This window comes from Oncorhynchus keta, unplaced genomic scaffold, assembly GCF_023373465.1.
Source record: "Oncorhynchus keta strain PuntledgeMale-10-30-2019 unplaced genomic scaffold, Oket_V2 Un_contig_13165_pilon_pilon, whole genome shotgun sequence".
NCBI classification, from domain to species: Eukaryota; Metazoa; Chordata; class Actinopteri; order Salmoniformes; family Salmonidae; genus Oncorhynchus; species Oncorhynchus keta.
Window position 1 is genome coordinate 41,931 of NW_026278138.1, and position 20,881 is coordinate 62,811.

The 20,881-nt window shown below is 43.0% G+C and overlaps 2 protein-coding genes across 2 annotated transcripts in view; both read right to left on the reverse strand.

Moving 5' to 3' along the window:
* LOC127918095 (uncharacterized) overlaps positions 1 to 2,408 on the reverse strand; it is a 32,167-nt gene extending 29,759 nt beyond the window's left edge. The window contains exon 1 of the mRNA XM_052501278.1: positions 2,365 to 2,408. Coding sequence (XP_052357238.1) covers positions 2,365 to 2,408 — 44 coding nt within the window. The remainder of the gene's footprint in view (positions 1 to 2,364) is intronic.
* A 10,856-nt stretch (positions 2,409 to 13,264) lies between these two features.
* On the reverse strand, positions 13,265 to 20,005 carry LOC127905978 (zinc finger protein 239-like). Its single transcript, XM_052501279.1, has 4 exons — positions 19,900 to 20,005; positions 16,794 to 16,922; positions 15,576 to 15,795; positions 13,265 to 15,483 (listed from the first exon to the last, which is right to left on the reverse strand). Exons 1-4 carry the CDS (start codon positions 20,003 to 20,005, stop codon positions 14,889 to 14,891), a joined length of 1,050 nt encoding a protein of 349 aa, XP_052357239.1. The 3' UTR covers positions 13,265 to 14,888.
* Between the last annotated feature and the right edge of the window lie 876 nt (positions 20,006 to 20,881).

Below are 20,881 nucleotides of genomic sequence, written 5' to 3' on the forward strand. Positions count from 1 at the left end.
ATGTCCCACTCATATCCACTCTGAGGGGTGTCCCTGAATGTACCAGGTAGAATAGACTCTATGTCCACTCATATCCACTCTGAGGGGTGACCCTGGCTGTACCAGGTAGAGAATAGATACAGACTCTATGTCCACTCATATCCACTCTGAGGTGTCCCTGAATGTACCAGGTAGAGAATAGACTCTATGTCCACCATATCCACTCTGAGGGGGTGACCCTGGCTGCTTGCCAGGTAGAGAATAGATAATAGACTCTATGTCCACTCATATCCACTTCTGAGGGGTGTCCTGGCTGTACCAGGTAGATAATATACTTATGTCCACTCATATCCACTCTGAGGGGTGTCCCTGAATGTACCAGGTAGAGAATAGACTCTATGTCCACTCATATCCACTCTGAGGGGTGTCCCTGACTGTACCAGGTAGATAATATACTCTGTCCACTCATATCCACTCTGAGGGTGTCCCTGACTGTACCAGGTAGATAATATACTCTATGTTCACTCACATTCCAGAAGAGGTGCTGGGGAGTTCGCTGGACAGCTCTTCCTCTCCTCCCTGCTGGTGTCCTTTCCTTCTCAGAGGCAGCTACCTCCTACACACACACACACACACACACACACACACACACACACACACACACACACACACACACACACACACACACACACAGTGTCTGCAGTCTTTTCTATTGAGGACCACATTGAAAGCCACCGCATCAACACATATGGCACCGTAACTGCTTGATATCAAACTAGGTTAGGGTCTAGCCGTGTAATGGAACTTAATGGATGAGACAGTCATTGTTGAGATCACTATGTCTCTTGACAACATCTCTTGATTGAGATGGTATGTGATTGAAATCGCAAAAGTTTACCAGCTACAATGTAGATTATAAACTATTTCAGACTTCTTCACTCCTTCGAATGACGTGAAAGTACTAGCTATAAATTAATCGGATATTACCGCGTTATGAATTCGTAGCTAGATTATAACCTAGACATTTAATGTAGACCTATTAACTATCACATCACATGTTGTTCCATCGTGTAAAGTACTTTTTCCCCTGTTACTTTGATCGAGTCAATCTAACACTTTCGTGTTGCTGTAAGAGAAATATGAAACGGATACAATGTAGCTACTTTACTGTATTGCCAACTACCAGTGACGTTTACCACTAACAGTTTTCCACGAAATAACAGACACTCAGTTTTACTTCAAACTATTGTCTTACCTTAGATGGGTCCATTCCTGCCACTACAGGAGCAGCCAGCCGACTGGAAAACAATGAAACCTGATCGTAGATTCTCCAACACTTTCGTTTTCAGCAGTCCAGCCCATCACAGCCGCCTATAGTTCATTCTCTTGTAGTGTCGTCCTCTTGTGGACAAAATACGACACCAAACCAAAATAGATGTGACAGAGCCATTCTTATCTGGCGATGATGTCGATTCAACATCTCTGATAATATTTTGTTCTTTATGTTTCCAGTTGAATCACAGGTTGCAATTGTAATTAAACAATATTCTGATTCCTTTTGTGGCTTTGTGGGATTTATTTGAGATAAGAAGAAAACATGAAAATATACTGTATGTTAATAATTGTCTGCCTGCCTGTTTGGATGTAGGAGCAGGGTTGCAAAATTCTGGGAATTGTCAATAAATTCCTTGGTTCTCCAGAGGATTCCGGATTTCCTGCGTATTCGCTCCTGATACTGGGAATACTCCAATAGGGATTTTGGGAAAACCAGGGAATTTATTAAAAACTTCTTCGTGATCGGTGTCCCTTCCACGGGACGGTTGAGCTAACGTAGGCTCATGCGATTAGCATCAGGTTGTAAGTAGCAAGAACATTTCCCAGGACATGATATTGGAAGAAAGCTTAAATTCTTGTTAATCTAACTGCACTGTCCAATTTACAGTAGCTATTACAGTGAAAGAATACCATGCTAATGTTTGGAGGAGAGTGCACAATTTTGAAGATGAAAAGTTATTAATAAACTAATTAGGCACATTTGGGCAGTCTTGATACAATATTTTGAACAGAAATACAATGGTTCATTGGATCAGTCTAAAACTTGCACATACACTGCTGCCATCTAGTGGCCAAAACCTAAATTCGTACAAGGGCTGGAATAATACATTATGGCCTCTTGCATTTTCAAAGATGATGGTACAAAAAATAAAGAACGGATGTTTTATCTTTGTATTATCTTTTACCAGATCTATTTGTGTTATATTGACCATCCTACCATCCTGACTTCGGCGATGTCATCTATAAAATAGCCTCCAACACTCTTACTCGCAAACTGGATGTAGTTCATCACAGTGCCATCCGCTTTGCCACCAAAGCCCCATACACTACCACCACTGCGACTCATACGCCCTCGCTGGCTGGCCCTCGCTCATACTCACGCCAAACCCACTGGCTACAGGTTATCTACAAGTCTCTGCTAGGTAAAGCCCCGCCTATCTCGCTGGTCACCATAGCAGCACCCACCCAGTAGCACGCACCCAGCAGGTATATCTCACTGGTCACCCCTCTAAACAATTCCTCCTTTGCAGCCTTCCTTCCAGTTCTCTGCTGCCACTGACGGGAACCAACTGGCAAAAATCACTGAAGCTGGAGATTCCCATCTCCTCACTAGCTTTAAGAACCAGCTGTCAGAGCAGCTCAGATCACTGCACCTGTTCATAGCCCATCTGTATACAGCCCATCCATCTACCTCATCCCCATACTGTATTTATTTATTTTGCTCCTTTTGCACCACAGTATCTCTACTTGCACATCCATCTTTGCACATCTACCATTCCAGTGTTTAATTGCCATATTGTAATTACTTCGCCACCATGGCCTATTTATTGCCTTAATTAACTCCCTAATTGACCTAATTTGCACTCACTGTATTTAGACTTTGTTTTTATTTTTCTACTGTATTATTGACTGCATTTAAAATATATATATTTCACCTTTATTTAACCAGTTAAGCTAGCATTTGCAACCCGCGACCTGGCCAAGATAAAGCATAGCAGTTCGAAACATACAACAACACAGAGTTACATGGGCATGTGATGCTGTAAGGGAGGAATGACAGAGCGAGAGGGGAGAGAGAGAGAGAAAGAGAGTCAGCCTAAAACAATTTAATAAATATTAATAAATATTAGATGTAAAATGAAGTAGAGTAAACTCATGATGTGGAGATGACACAACAGTAGTAGGCTTGATTTACAACAATGATGAGACAGTTTTACAGGGAGAAGTTGGAGTTCTCTGGGAGTGTGGTGCCAGGAAAATAACTTCTCACTCAACGTCAACAAAACTAAGGAAATGATCGTGGACTTCAGAAACAGCAGAGGGAGCACCCTCTATCCACATCGACAGGACAGCAGCAGTGGAGAAGGTGGGAAAGTTGAACCCTCGGCGTACACATCACTGACAATCTGAAATGGTCCACCCACAGACATGTGGGTGAAGAAGGTGCAACAGCGCCTCTTCAACCTCAGGAGGCTAAAGAAATTTGTCCTAACACCTAAAACCTCACAAACTTTACAGATGCACAATTGAGCACGTGTCGAGCTGTATCACCGCCTGGTACGGCAACTGCACCGCCCACAACCGCAAAGCTCCACCGCCCACAACCGCAAAGCTCTTCCCACCCCTGACACCTACAGCACCGATGCCATAGGAAGGACAAAATATCTTTGGGCATCAATGACCTGAGCTACTACCTGTTCACCCCGCTATCATCCAGAAGGTGAGATCAGTAAAGGTTCATCAAAAGCTGGGACAGAGACTGAAAAACAGCTTCTATCTCAAGGCCATCAGACTGCTAAACAGCCATCACTAGCACATAGATTAGAAATCACTGGCCACTTTTACAAATGGCACACTAGCCACTTTAATAATGTTTCCATATCTTGCATTACTTCATCTCATATGTATAAACTACACTCTTACATTATTCTACGGTATCTTAGTCTTTAAAAAAATTGTGTTTACATATTGCATCACCCATCTCTGTATTGTATTCTATACTATGCCACTGACTGTTCAACAGCCATCTCCAGCTGCTGCCTATAGACATAGATTAGAAATCACTGTCCACTTCAAGGAAATGAAACACTAGCTACTTTAGCTACTAATGAAACACACTTTAATAATGTTTCCGTATCTTGCATTACTCATCTCAGCAAAACTCAGCAAAAAAATAAATGTCCTCTCACTGTCAACTGCATTTATTATTTTCAGCAAACTTAACATGTGTAAATATTTGTATGAACTTAACAAGATTCAACAACTGAGACGTAAACTGAACAAGTTCCACAGACATGTGACTAACAGAAATTGAATAATGTGTCCCTGAAACAAAGGGGGGTCAAAATCAAAAGTATTAGTCAGTAGCCGGTGTGGCCACCAGCTGCATTAAGTACTGCAGTGCATCTCCTCCTCATGGACTGCACCAGATTTGACAGTTCTTACTGTGAGATGGTACCACTCTTCCACCAAGGCACCTGCACGTTCCCAGACGTTTCTGGGGGAAATGGACCTAGCCCTCACCCTCCAATCCAACAGGTCCCAGATGTGCTCAATGGGATTGAGATCCGGGCTCTTCGCCGCCCATGGCAGAACACTGACATTCCTGTCTTGCAGGAAATCACGCACAGAAAGAGCAGTATGGCTGGTGGCATTGTCATGCTGGAGGGTCATGTTAGGATGAGCCTGCAGGAAGGGTACCATGAGAGAGGAGGATGTCTTCCTGTAATGCACACATTGAGATTGCCTGCAATGACAACAAGCTCAGTCCGATGATGCTGTGACACACCCCCCAGATCATGATGGACCCTCCACTCCAAATCGATCCCGATCCAGAGTACAGGCCTCGTGTAACGCTCATTCCTCGATGATTAACGCTAATCCGACCATCGTCCCTGGTGAGACAGTGAAGAGCACTTTTTACCATTCCTGTCTGGTCCAGCGACGGTGGGTTTGTGCCCATAGGCGACGTTGTTGCCGGTGATGTCTAGTGAGGACCTGCCTTTTACAACAGGCCTACAAGCCTCAGTCCAGCCTCTCTCAGCCTATTGCGGACAGTCTGGAGCACTTATGGAGGGATTGTGCATTCCTTGTGTAACTAGGGCAGTTGTTGCCATTCTGTACCTGTCCCGAGAGGTGTGATGTTCGGATGTACTGATCCTGTGCAGGTGTTGTTACCGTGGTCTGCCACTGCGTGACGAACAGCTGTCCGCCTTGCCCCCCTGTAGAGCTGTCTTAGGCGTCTCACAGTACGGACATTGCAATATATTGCCCTTGGCCACATCTGCAGTCCTCAAGCCTCCTTGCAGCATGCCACGTTCACGCAGAGATGAGCAGGGACCCTGGGCATCTTTCTTTTGGTGTTTTTCAGAGTCAGTAGAAAGGCCTTTAGTGTTCTAAGTTTTCATAACTGTGACCTTAATTGCCCAACGTCTGTAAAGCTGTTGGGTGTCTTTACGACCGGCTCCACAGGTGCACGTCTATTAATTGTTCATGGTTCATTGAACAAGGGAAACAGTGTTTAAACCCTTTACAATGAAGATCTGTGAAGTTATTTGGATTGCATTTATTGTCTTTGAAAGACAGAGTCCTGAAAAAGGGACGTTTTTTTGCTGAGTTTCTGTATAAACTGTACTCTGTACTACTCTATGGTATCTTAGTCACTTCAATCGTGTGTAATATCGCATCACCCATCTCATATGTATGAGCTGTATTCTATACTACTCTATGGTATCTAGTCACTTCAATCGTGTGTAAATATCGCATCACCCATCTCATATGTATGAGCTGTACTCTATACTACGCCACTGTATCGTAGTCCAATGCTGCTCTGACATAATTTATATTCTTAATCCGTTCTGATTACTTAGATTTACGTCTATTTTGGATACATGTTGAGAAACTGTTATATATGACTTATTAGATATTGCTGCACTGTCGGAGCTAGAAACACAAGCATTTCTCTACACCTGCAATAACATCTGCCAACCATGTGTATGTGACCAATAACATCTGCTAACCGTGTGTATGTGACCAATAACATCTGCTAACCATGTGTACGTGACCAATAACATCTGCTAACCATGTGTATGTAACCAATAACATCTGCTAACCATGTGTATGTAACCAATAACATCTGCAACCATGTGTATGTGACCACAACATCTGCTAACCATGTCTATGTGACCACAACCTCTTACAACTATGTGTATGTGACCAATAACATCTGCTAACCATGTGTATGTGACCAATAACATCTGCTAACCACGTGTATGTGACCAATCACATCTCATAACCACGTACGTGACCAATAACATCTGCTAACCATGTGTACGTGACCAATAACATCTGCTAACCATGTACGTGACCACAACATCTGCTAACCATGTATGTGACCAATAACATCTGCTAACCATGTGTAAGTGACCAATAACATCTGCTAAACCATGTGTATGTGACCAATAACATCTGCTAACCATGTGTAAGTGACCAATAACATCTGCTAACCATGTGTATGTGACCAATAACATCTGCTAACCATGTGTATGTAACCAATAACATCTGCTAACCATGTGTATGTGACCAATAACATCTGCTAACCATGTCTATGTGACCAATAACATCTGCTAACCATGTGTACGTGACCAATAACATCTGCTAACCATGTGTATGTGACCAATAACATCTGCTAACCATGTGTAAGTGACCAATAACATCTGCTAACCATGTGTATGTGACCAATAACATCTGCTAACCATGTGTAAGTGACCAATAACATCTGCTAACCATGTGTATGTAACCAATAACATCTGCTAACCATGTGTATGTAAATCAATAACATCTGCTAACCATGTGTATGTGACCAATAACATCTGCTAACCATGTCTATGTGACCAATAACCTCTGCTAACCATGTGTATGTGACCAATAACATCTGCTAACCATGTGTATGTGACCAATTACATCTGCTAACCATGTGTATGTGACCAATAACATCTGCTAACCATGTGTATGTGACCAATAACATCTGCTAACCATGTGTATGTGACCAATAACATCTGCTAACCATGTGTATGTGACCAATAACATCTGCTAACCATGTGTATGTGACCAATAACATCTGCTAGCCATGTGTATGTGACCAATAACATCTGCTAACCATGTGTATGTGACCAATAACATCTGCTAACCATGTGTATGCGACCAATAACATCTGCTAACCATGTGTATGTGACCAATAACATCTGCTAACCATGTGTATGTAACCAATAACATCTGCTAACCATGTGTGTATGTGACCATTAACATCTGCTAACCATGTGTATGTGACCAATAACATTCTAACCATGTGTATGTGACCAATAACATCTGCTAACCATGTGTATGTGACCAATAACATCTGCTAACCATGTGTATGTGACCAATAACATCTGCTAACCATGTGTATGTGACCACAAAAGGTGATCTGATACATGTCATATTATCATCAGACAGGTTAATTGTAGAAATGAATGATAGCCTAAATATAAATTAATCAATTACTTTTCATTTGTAGCATGTGCCTTACAAATATAAAGTGAGTTGATGACTTCATGTTTGTGGGGTGGATATGAATAACGACATAAACATGTAAATATACTGAACAAAAATATAAACACAACATGTAAATTGTTGGTCCCATGTTTCTTGAGCTGAAATAAAAGATCCCAGAAATGTTCCATACACACCAAAAAAACGTATTTCTCTCAAATTTTGTTCACAAATTTGTTTATATCCCTGTTAGTGAGCATTTCTCCTTTGCCAAGATAATCCATCCACCTGACAGGTGTGGCATATCAAGAAGCTGATTACACAGCATGATCATTACACTGGCAATAAAAGGCCACTCTAAACGTGCAGTTTTGTCACACAACACAATGCCACAGACGTATCAAGTATTGAGCGAGCGTTTAATTGGCATGCAGACTGCAGGAATGTCCACCAGAGCTTTTGCCAGAGAAACTGATCTAATTTCTCCACCATAAAACCACATCCAACGTCATTTTAGAGAATTTGGTAGTACGTCCAACAGGCGTCACAACCACAGACCAAGTGTAACCAGGCCAGGCCAGCACCTCCACATCTAGCTTCACTACCACAGACCAAGTGTAACCAGGCCAGGCCAGCACCTCCACATCTAGCTTCACTACCACAGACCAAGTAAAACCAGGCCAGGCCAGGACCTCCACATCTAGCTTCACTACCACAGACCAGTGTAACCAGGCCAGCACCCACATCTAGCTTCACTACCACAGACCAGTGTAACCAGGCCAGGCCAGCACCTCCACATCTAGCTTCACTACCACAGACCAAGTGTAACCAGGCCAGGCCAGGACCTCCACATCTAGCTTCACTACCACAGACCAAGTGTAACCAGGCCAGGCCAGCACCTCCACATCTAGCTTCACTACCACAGACCAGTGTAACCAGGCCAGGCCAGCACCTCCACATCTAGCTTCACTACCACAGACCAGTGTAACCAGGCCAGGCCAGCACCTCCACATCTAGCTTCACTACCACAGACCAAGTGTAACTAGGCCAGGCCAGCACCTCCACATCTAGCTTCACTACCACAGACCAGTGTAACCAGGCCAAGCCAGGACCTCCACATCTAGCTTCACTACCACAGACCAAGTGTAACCAGGCCAGCACCTCCACATCTAGCTTCACTACCACAGACCAGTGTAACCAGGCCAGGACCTCCACATCTAGCTTCACTACCACAGACCAAGTGTAACCAGGCCAGGACCTCCACATCTAGCTTCACTACCACAGACCAAGTGTAACCAGGCCAGCCCAGGACCTCCACATCTAGCTTCACTACCAGACCAAGTGTAACCAGGCCAGGCCAGCACCTCCACATCTAGCTTCACTACCACAGACCAAGTGTAACCAGGCTAGGCCAGCACCTCCACAACTAGCTTCACAACCACAGACCAGTGTAACCAGGCTAGGCCAGCACCTCCACATCTAGCTTCACTACCACAGACCAGTAACCAGGCCAGGCCAGGCCAGGACCTCCACATCTAGCTTCACTACCACAGACCAGTGTAACCAGGCCAGGCCAGCCCAGGACCTCCACATCTAGCTTCACTACCACAGACCAGTGTAACCAGGCCAGGCCAGCCCAGGACCTCCACATCTAGCTTCACTACCACAGACCAGTGTAACCAGGCCAGGCCAGCCCAGGACCTCCACATCCCATCTCATCCCATCCCAGCGTTTTATTACAGGCTTAGACACCCTATATGTAAGCAGTGACAAATCTGGTCAGCCAAAACACCACAGGCCCTATAATTTACCACAAAGTAACAACCAAAACACCACAGGCCCTATAATTTACCACAAAGTAACAACCAAAACACCACAGGCCCTATAATTTACCCTTTTGAAGTAACAACCAAAACACCACAGGCCCTATAATTTACCACGAAGTAACAACCAAAACACCACAGGCCCTATAATTTACCACGAAGTAATAACCAAAACACCACAGGCCCTATAATTTACCCACGAAGTAACAACCAAAACACCACAGGCCCTATAATTTACCACGGTAACAACCAAAACACCACAGGCCCTATAATTTACCACGAAGTAACAACCAAAACACCACAGGCCCTATAATTTACCCACGAAGTAACAACCAAAACACCACAGGCCCTATAATTTACCCACGAAGTAACAACCAAAACACCACAGGCCCTATAATTTACCCACAAATAACAACCAAAACACCACAGGCCCTATAATTTACCACAAATAACAGCCAAAACACCACAGGCCCTATAATTTTAAGTAACAACCAAAACACCACAGGCCCTATAATTTACCCACGAAGTAACAACCAAAACACCACAGGCCCTATAATTTACCACGAAGTAACAACCAAAACACCACAGGCCCTATAATTTACCATGAAGTAACAGCATGCTCAGTTTTCCTTTAAAAGGGTTCTTACCATCGAAGGGTACATTTATTGACACCAGGAATCTATTTGGACTCCAGGAATCTATTTGGACACCAGGAATCTATTTGGACGCCAGGAATCTATTTGGACACCAGGAATCTATTTGGACACCAGGAATCTATTTGGACGCCAGGAATCTATTTGGACGCCAGGAATCTATTTGGACACCAGGAATCTATTTGGACACCAGGAATCTATTTGGACACCAGGAATCTATTTGGATGCCAGGAATCTATTTGGACGCCAGGAATCTATTTGGACACCAGGAATCTATTTGGACGCCAGGAATCTATTTGGACACCAGGAATCTATTTGGACACCAGGAATCTATGTGCAGCCAGCCGACTGGAATATAATGAAGCCTGCTAGCACAGCTTCAGTTATCAGCATCCCATCCCATCTAATCCCATCTAATCTCATCTCACCTCATCCCATCTCATCCCATCCCATCTCATCCCATCTCTAATCCCATCTAATCCCATCCCAGCCCATCTCATCCCATCTAATCCCCCATCCCATCTAATCCCATCCCAGCCCATCTCATCCCATCTAATCCCATCCCATCCCATCTAATCCCATCCCAGCCCATCTCATCCCATCTAATCCCATCCCAGCCCATCTCATCCCATCTAATCCCATCCCATCTAATCCCATCCCAGCCCATCTCATCCCATCCCAGCCCATCTCATCCCATCTCATCCCATCTAATCCCATCCCAGCCCATCTCATCCCATCTAATCCCATCCCATCTAATCCCATCCCAGCCCATCTCATCCCATCCAATCCCATCCCATCTCATCCCATCTAATCCCATCCCAGCCCATCTCATCCCATCTAATCTCATCCCATCTAATCCCATCTCATCCCATCTAATCCCATCCCATCTAATCCCATCCCAGCCCATCTCATCCCATCCAATCCCATCCCATCCCATCTCATCCCATCTAATCCCATCCCAGCCCATCGCATCCCATCTAATCCCATCCCATCCCATCTAATCCCATCCCAGCCCATCTCATCCCATCTAATCCCATCCCATCCCATCCCATCTAATCCCATCCCAGCCCATCTAATCCCATCCCATCTAATCCCATCCCATCTCATCCCATCTAATCCCATCCCATCCCATCTAATCCCATCTCATCCCATCCCATCTAATCCCATCCCAGCCCATCTAATCCCATCCCATCTAATCCCATCCCATCCCATCTAATCCCATCCCATCCCATCTAATCCCATCCCAGCCCATCTCATCCCATCTAATCCCATCCCAGCCCATCTCATCCCATCTAATCCCATCTCATCTCATCCCAGAACGTATTCTCCCTTGTTCTCTGGTAGTGCATCACCCTCTTGTGGACAAACTGACACCAAACCAAAATAGAAGTGAATGTCTAGAGTAGTGTTTCCCAGTCCTGGGGACCCAAGGGGAGCACCTTTTGGTTTATGCCCGAGCACAACACAGCTGATTCAAACAATCAACGTAACATTAAACTGTATTTTAAATCAGCTGTGTAGTGCTCGGGCAAACCAAAACGTGCACCCCTTGGGATGCCCAGGACCGAGTTTGGTAAACACGACTCTAGAGCAGTGAGTGTTTCCTAATCCAGCTCCTCCTGGGGAACGTGTCCTGGCACATTAACAAACCTGATTCAAATAATCAAAGGCTTAATGTTGAGTTGATTAGATGAAGCAGTTGTGTAGTGATAGTAGAGGCAAAAACAGAAGTGTGAACCTTCTGGGTCCCCAGGACCAGGATGAACAAACACTGGTCTAGAGATCATGGTCTGCCATTCTAGCCATGAAGTCGATACAACATCTTTGATATGATCTTGTTCTTTATGTTTCCAGTTGTATCCCAGGTTGTATTTGTAATGAAACAATATTCTGACTCCTTGATTGGGTTTGTAGGATTTATTTAAATATATGCACTACCGTTCAAAAGTTTGGGGTCACTTAGAAATGTCCTTGTTTTTGAAAGAAAGACAAAACATTTTTTGTCCATTTAAAATAACATCAAATTGATCAGAAATACAGTGTAGACATTGTTAATGTTGTAAATGACTGAAAACGGATGATTTTTAATTGAATATCTACATAGGTGTCAGCAACCATCACTCCCGTGTTCCAATGGCACATTGTGTTAGATAATCCACATGTATAATTTTAAAAGGCTAATTGATCATTAGAAAAACCCTTTTGCAATTATGTTAGCACAGCTGAAAATGGTTGTTCTGATTAAAGAAGCAATTAAACTGGCCTTCTTTATACTAGTTGAGTATCTGGAGCATCAGCATTTGTGGGTTCGATTACAGGCTCAAAATGGCCAGAAACAAAATAACTTTCTCCTGAAACTCGTCAGTCTATTCGTGTTCTGAGAAATGAAGGCTATTCCATGCGAGAAATTGCCAAGAAACTGAAGATCTCGTACAACGCTGTGTACTACTCTTCACAGAACAGAGCAAACTGGCTCTAACCAGAATAGAAAGAGGAGTGGGAGGCACCGGTGCACAACTGAGCAAAGAGGACAAGTACATTATAATGTCTAGTTTGAGAAACAGACGCCTCACAAGTCCTCAACTGGCAGCTTCATTAAATAGTACCCGCAAAACACCCGTCTCAACGTCAACAGTGAAGAGGTGATTACGGGGTGCTGGCCTTCTTGGCAGTAAACTATCAGAGTATATCCTAGAATCATAATGTATCAGATTATATCCTAGAATCTAGTAGAATAGTAATAATGTAAACTATCAGAGTATATACTAGAATACAGCACACTGTAATCATAATGTAACCTGTCAGAGTATTTCCTAGTGTCTACAGAATAAAGTATACCCTGCCATACAAAGTATATCATTGTATACTTATAGAATGACTGGGGCAAGGCAAGGGTAGCCTATAATATAGGGTCGATTGGCAACAGTAATGGTCTAGTCCATCATTAGCCCAATGGGTGGGCCTGTCTGAATGTTTTTGTTGTGCAGAATGGCCATTATTTGGCTAATAATGGGGGCCTCAATGGGGGAAAAAAGTAAATGATGTGGAAGCCTCGAGGACAAAAATGGGCTTTTGTGCAGGGTTGGGGTCCATTCCAGTCAATTCAGAAAGTAAACAATTCCAATTCCACATTTCCCTCATTGAAAAGTATTGAAGAGAATTGACATTTCAGTGTACTGAATTGACTGGAATTTAAATGAAGTAAATACCTACTTCAATTCCAACCACAAAACCTCCGTTTAGATTTTGAAACCTAAAAATAACTTGCCCAGCTAACAGCTAAATGTTGTTTTTACTTTGTATTCTAATTGAGGCTCCACATGTTGTCATGGAAAATATGAATGTTATTTCCAACAACCAAGGAGCAACTCCGCCATAAATCCAGTGCATATTGAACACTGAGATTGCTGAAAGCATAGAAATATGAATAGAATGGGCTTGGAAGCTCTAACCCTGGCAAACTCATGGGTCCACTTGCAAATAATGGCTGCCTTCTAATGTGATGCAATAATGTTCATGGTATTTTGGAAATGTTCTATCAACTGATGCTGGGTTGCCATGGTAATGTCAAATGTTCATTCAAATGATACTAACTGATGTGGCTCATGCAATGGAATGTATTTTTTTTAATATCAACAAATCACAGCACAGATTAAAGGGTACACTTCCTGCTTTTACTTCCTGGCATGGATGCACTCAAAATGGCTGCCAGTCCACCCATTATGCCATCATTGACTTGAATGGAGACACCTTTCTATTCTTATTTCTATGGCTGAAAGGCCAGTCTCTTTGGGAGTGACGAGGAGTGGGATGTTAGCTGGAGAGACTGTTACCTAAACTACAGATAATGGGCTTCATTGCAGGACTTTTTGGGGACCAACAATTGATTCCCATTCAAAATCCTATTTTTCCTAACCCCAAACCCTAACTGTGAACCTAACCCCTAAGCCTAAAAAAAACTTTTTACAGGTGAAGACTGAAAAAAAAAGTCCTTACTTCTCTGAATTTTAGTTAGTTTACTATTCATGAGGACTTCTGGTACTCACAAGTATAGTAAAACATGTACACACACACATACAAAACACAAGACTATTAAATGTACCATTAAAATAGTTATGTCAGACGTATAAAGAGCATTGTTCAGTGTTGATTAAAATGGGACGAGGCGTAGACCAGAGGGGTAAATTACAAATTCAATGAGTCAGCCTGTCTAAATATTCTGATATGACCTTTTCTCGTTTTTAGAAAGAGAAGCTTGGAATTGGCATTGTTTAACTGACTCAACCAACAACGCATATCTAATTTTGAATGCGTTATTTTCTGGTTGCTTATCAAAGTTAGCTGGATAACTAATTGATCCTGCTTTGTAGTACACCCCCTCGGTACACATTGTAATTTGAATACTCACAAGCAGATCCCTACTGCAAGCTATTAAAGTTAATTAAATTATTTTTGTTGGTTCTGGGTTGCTGATATTAATAATAACAGCCATTTAGCAGATGCTTTTATCCAAAGCAACTTACAGTCAGTCAGTCAGTCATGCACACATTCACGTATGGGTGGTCCCAGGAATAGAACCCACAATCCTAGTATTAATATTAGTAGTATTAACTATTAGTAGTATTAATATTAGTAGTAGTAGTACAACACTACACAGTTGCTGCTCTTTCAAAGCACACAGAGACGTCTTCCTTATGTGTGTCCGGCATGTGTTAGTCCGGTGTGTGTGTCAGTCCGGTGTGTGTGTGTGTCTTCTGGTGTTTTCTGAGTCTCCAGATGTGCAGAAAGCGTTTGCCACAGACCAGACACTGGAAGGGCCTCTCTCCTGTGTGAATGAGCTGATGCTCTTTTAAACTAGAGGATGTGGAGAGACTGGCCCCGCAGTCGGCACAGTGGTGAAGTTTCTCCCTGTGTGAGTCCGATGGTGTGCCCTCATGTTACCCCTCTGTGAGAAACCCTTCCCACACAAGGGGCAGTGAAATGGTTTCTCTCCAGTGTGAATCCGCTGGTGAGATTTCAACTGCTGCAAGTCAATGAAGCTTTTCCCACAATCAGTGCAGAGGTGTGGTCTCTCCCCCGTGTGGATGAGAAGGTGCCTCTTCAGAGTCTCTGACCGGGAATAGGCCTTCCCACAGTCAGGGCAGCGGTGCGGTTTCTCTCCCGTGTGCGCACGTTGGTGCCGTCGAAGCTCGGATGGTTTGGGGAAGCAGATCCCGCAGTCAGAGCAGCGGTGGGGTCTCTCCAGCTTCCCTTGGTGAGCCTGCTCGTGCACTTTCCGGTGACGGTCGTCGGCAAAGCTCTTCCCGCACTGGGAGCAAGGGAACGGTTTCTCTCCGGTGTGTCCTCGCTCGTGCCGAACCAGGCCAGATAACTTCTTGAAGGTCTTGCCACATTTAGGACACGGGTGGTCCATCCTCTTTCTCCTCTGGTGTACGGGCTGGTGCCTTAGATTAGAACACTATTGTTATTGTCTACACAGTTAATTGTCCATTAACTTTTTACAGAACAGAAATGGGTCTTTGGTGTTCTGGCTTACCTTCTGAGGCGCGATAGCTTCTCAAACGTCTTGCCACATTGTTGACACTGGTGAGTCAGCTTCTCGGTGCTCTTGTGTGTTGCCCTGTGTTTCTTCAGGACTGAGAGGTTGCCAAAAGACTGGTTGCAGTCAGGGCACGGGTGCTTGCTCTTCCTCAAGTGTGATGGCTCGTGCCTCTTCAGACGCGACAGCCTCTCAAAGGTTTTACCACAGTCGGGCACTGGTGAAGTTTCTTTACTGTGTTCTTATTCTTTGGTGCTTTGGGTTCTCCCACCTTCACTACCACAGCGGGACTTGGTGTGTAGTCAGTGTCTGAACCTAGACAGACAAGGGAATAGATTTAGCCTGGTTAAAACATTGGTTAGTGTCTGGATTAACCTGGCTGGAATTTTTTAGTTTAGAGTAAACAAAAAATGTGTGTGTGTGTGTGTGTGTGTGTGTGTGTGTGTGATAAGACACAGGTAGTTATTGGGCGGGCAGTCACTCAATGTGGGGCATATTACACAATATACGTGACATATTCTATTAAAGGCCCAATGCAGCCGTTTTTGACTGAATATCAAATAATTTCTCGGTAACAATTAAGTAACTTATTGTAATAGCGTCCCATTAAAGTTGTCAAAAATAAACAAAAATAGCTTGGTAGCAACAACAAACAAATCTCATGTAAGAATCTTGCTAGTTCTGTCTGGGAGGGGCCGAATTGGAGGGAATTGTCACCTGAAAACTATCTGTTATTGGTAGAGAGGTTTGGGGCGCTGTTATTGGTCTCTTGGTCTCCACCCATACAAAATCTGCTGATTAGAAAATGTAGATCAGGGGGTGGGCAACTCCAGTCCTTGAGGGCCTGATTGGTGTCACACTTTACCCCCATCCCTAGCAAACACAGCTGATTAATCAATCTGCATTCTAAACTGAAAATCATGATTAGGTGATTATTAGAGTCTGGTGTGTTAGCTGGGGCAAAACTGTGACACCAATCAGGCCCTCGAGGACTGGAATTGCCCACCCCTGGTGGAGATGGCATTTTCAATCAGCAACTATCAAGAAATAACACTGGTCATATATATATATTACACTTTTACAGTGTTATATTTATAGAACAGCTGATGAAACTGACACAAAACAAAGAAACACTGAATTTTGACCGCACCTGAACCTTTAACACAATGCTACAGACATTACTATGAAACTGATAATGTTCTCCCCAAACCCAACCTCGGTCAACCATGTCCTCATCATCCTCATCTTCCTCCTCCTCTTTGACAATCACATTGAATGTTGGTTTTCTTGCCTCACTGAGGCCTGGAAGGTCATCTGGTTCCAACTCAGACTTATCAACAGCACCTGGGGAGGGAATAGAATTAGGTTCATTTCTAAATCCCCTTAATAATAAAATCCCAGTTGGAAGAATCTCAAGATCAGGAGAGAAGCAGGAAATCTGTGAATTCTCCCATTAAGATTTCTGGAAAATCTGGGAATGTTTGGCGAGTTATGGGAATTGTGCCTAACCGGCCTTATTGTCAACACTAGCTAGGTTTGTTACAATATGGCATTTCCATGGTAATGGAATGACACCGACTCAGATTTTTCCACTTTAAAATGTATGCCTAACAAACACCATTGATTTCAAAGTTTAACAAACCATATCACTCTATTTTAACAATTTACACTGAAAATGTTACTATAAAACACATTTACTAGAAGAACTATGCAGATCCAGAGTTTGGTAACAGAATTTCGGTAAAATCTCCCTCAGCTTTTTTATGTGACCAAGATAAAGTTTGATCATACAGTTACTGTTCCCCTGCCCCACTAGAATTCATTATTAAAGGGGCCATCACCATGACTTTAATACACCAATGGTAACATGATATTCTCTTACCCAATTAAAAAAATGGTGGAAGCCCTCAATGGCAACATCCATGCTAAAACGGGTGATATACATCTAAAGTCCTCTGTGGTTTGAGCAGAAATCAAAACTTTGCTTATTCCTAATATTAAGGATATAAAATGGTTTGGGGAAGTATACAGTTGAAGTCGGACGTTTACATACACCTTAGCCAAATACATTAAAACTCAGTTTCACAATTCCTGACATTTAATCCTAGTAAAAATTCCCTGTTTTAGGTGAGTTAGGATCACCACTTCAGAATAATAGTAGAGAGAATTATTTATTTCAGCTTTTATGTCTTTCATCACATTCCCAGTGGGTCAGAAGTTTACATATACCCAATTAGTATTTGTTAGTATTGCCTTTAAATTGTTTAACTTGGGTTAAACGTATCAGGTAGCCATCCACAAGCTTCCTGCAATAAGTTGGGTGAATTTTGGCCCATTCCTTCTGACAGAGCTGGTGTAAATGAGTCAGGTCTGTAGGCTTCCTTGCTCGCACCCGCTTTTTCATTTCTGCCCACAAATGTTCTATAGGATTGAGGTCAGGGCTTTGTAATGGCCACTCCAATACCTTAACTTTGCTGTCCTTAAGCCATTTTGCCACAACTTTGGGAAGTATGCTTGGGGTCATTGTCCATTTGGAAGACCCATTTGTGACCAAGCTTTAACTTCCTGACTGACGTCTTGAGCTGTTGCTTCGATATATCCACAATTTTCCTCCCTCATGAAGCCATCTATTTTGTGAAGTGCACCAGTCCCCCCTGCAGCAAAGCACCCCCACAACATGATGCTGCCACCCCCGTGCTTCAAAATTGGGATGGTGTTCTTTGGCTTGGAAGCCTCAAACTTTTTCTGCAAACATAACGATGGTCTTTATGGCCATTTTTGTTTCATCAGACCAGAGGACATTTCTCCAAAAAGTACAATCTTTGTCCCCATGTGCAGTTGCAAACCGTAGTCTGGCTTTTTTTATGGCAGTTTTGGAACAGTGGCTTCTTCCTTGCTGAGTGGCCTTTCAGGTTCTGTCGATATAGGACTCGTTTACTGTGGATATAGATATCTTTATACCGGTTTCCTCCAGCATCTTCCCAAGGTCCTTTGCTGTTGTTCTGGGATTGATTTGCACTTTTCGCACCAAAGTACGTTCATCTCTAGGAGACAGAACGCGTCTCCTTCCTGAGCAGTATGATGGCTGCATGGTCCTATGGTGTTTATACTTGCATACTATTGTTTGTACAGATGAACGTGCTACCTTCAGGCATTTGGAAATTGCTCCCAAGGATGAACCAGACTTGTTGAGGTCTACAGTTTTTTTTCCTGACGTTGTGGCCGATTTCTTTTGATTTTCCCATGATGTCAAGCAAAGAGGCACTGAGTTTGAAGGTAGGCCTTGAAATACATCCACAGGTACACCTCAAATTGACTCAAATTATGTAAATTAGCCTATCAGAAGCTTCTAAATCCATGACATCATTTTCTGGAATTTTCCAGGCTGTTTAAAGGCACAGTCAACTTAGTGTATGTAAACCTCTGACCCACTGGAATTGTGATACAGTGAATTATAAGTGAAATAATCTGTCTGTAAACAATTGTTGGAAAAATTACTTGTGTCATGCACAAAGTAGATGTCCTAACCGACTTGCCATAACTATAGCTTGTTAACAACACATTTGTGGAGTGGTTGAAAAATGAGTTTTAATGACTCCAACCTAAGTGTATGTAAACTTCTGACTTCATCTGTATATGCCTTAATTTCTCAAAATATAGACTCAGCTTTCATTTGACACCAGATTTGACATTCTCCTATGACCTTTACATGTTGGTGCTCATGGGTCCTTTTACATGGAAATGGGACATGTGGTCTAGTGGTCTAAGCCGCTGGCTCCAGAACAAATATACCGTTGGCGGTGTTCCGTCCCGACAGATGTGCAGGCGTTGCATTGCGTCACCAATGGTTTCGCGCCACATCATCGACTAGTCAGTCTGGCATCAAATTGATATATCGCATGATGTGGTTAGCTGGTATGTTAAACACCCATCCAGCCGTTGTGAGATCTGACATGATGGCATGTTTTCAGGCAGTAACCTCCCACCACCGTGTCCTCCAGTAGCATGTGTACGGCTGCGGTCCACTTCTATTTCAGAACGCTTTCCTCTCTACTCTATCCTACCCAATGAAACAGAACATATGAGAGGAGTGGTCCTTCTGTGGCTCAGTTGGTAGAGCATGGCGCTTGTAACGCCAGGGTAGTGGGTTCGATTCCCGGGACCACCCATACGTAGAATGTATGCACACATGACTGTAAGTCGCTTTGGATAAAAGCGTCAGCTAAATGGCATATATTATGAGTGGCACTGCCTCACTTCTTAAAACACGTTTAAAGTAGGAAAAAACATGTTTTATATATATATATATCTCCTAGTTTACCTTCACGACTGTAGTCCATTTGTGAGGGCTGGACAGGGTTGCACCAGCTGTGTGTAACGTCATCATCACTAGTGGGTTCGTCTTTCACACTGATGTGAGGATCCATATACGGTGCTTTATCTGTAGGTGTGATGGCATGCGCGCGCACACACACACACACACACACACACACACACACACACACACACACACACACACACACACACACACACACACACACACACACACACACACACACACACACACACACACACAATGAAGTGAAATGTTAAGTTTTGGCGACAGTAGGCAGGTTTCCATTGACCCAGCAACATCGCAAAAAAATATCATTGCGACATGTGTAATGGAAACGGCAGATCTAGGAGAACTTTTCTAAACATCAACAACATTTGTATCTGTTTCGACATGGGTAGCTTTGTCTTTTGCCAAACTTTCTTTACTACAAGACATGATGATTGAAAGTGTTTTTTTTCCAAATAAGTCATAGCAGGATAATGTTGAAGGTACGTGATGTTATCACGTAACTATATATAAAACTCCACATTTATTTGAAAATGCCTACTGCCTGCAAAATCCATTTTTTCAACTAAAAATGATTTATTTTTAGGACTGATTTTCCTAACTTTCAAGAATGCCTGAATTGCTTTGCCTTGCTTTTCTGGTTGGCTGGCAAGTTTCGCCATCCAATTATTTAAGATCTACAGGAGAGCAAGTTACCCAATGATCGACAGTATATATTTTTACACACACACACTAGATGACAGAGGGCGCTGTGTTGAAGCCACCGTGTTGCCATCTTGACACTCTCCCACCATTGTAAATAATATTTTGGAAGCTACAGAAAGGCTCCATTCGTTTGACACATTAATTCCATTACAGACATTTTAATGCATACTTTTAAATGATGTGACCTAAATATAAAAATATCAAAACATGTTCCTTAAAGTATATTACTAGTGTTATTGTCCTCACTAAAACAAAA

What these genes read in the sequence shown, in the direction of transcription:
- LOC127905978 (XM_052501279.1), bottom strand. Translation starts at nt 20,005, where the DNA reads ATGGATCCTCACATCAGTGTGAAAGACGAACCCACTAGTGATGATGAC. An exon ending in TGAGGACATGGTTGACCGAG is followed by an intron (nt 15,796 to 16,793) that starts GTTGGGTTTGGG and finishes AAACTTCACCAG; the next exon opens with TGCCCGACTGTGGTAAAACC. An exon ending in AAGCTATCGCGCCTCAGAAG is followed by an intron (nt 15,484 to 15,575) that starts GTAAGCCAGAAC and finishes TTCTAATCTAAG; the next exon opens with GCACCAGCCCGTACACCAGA.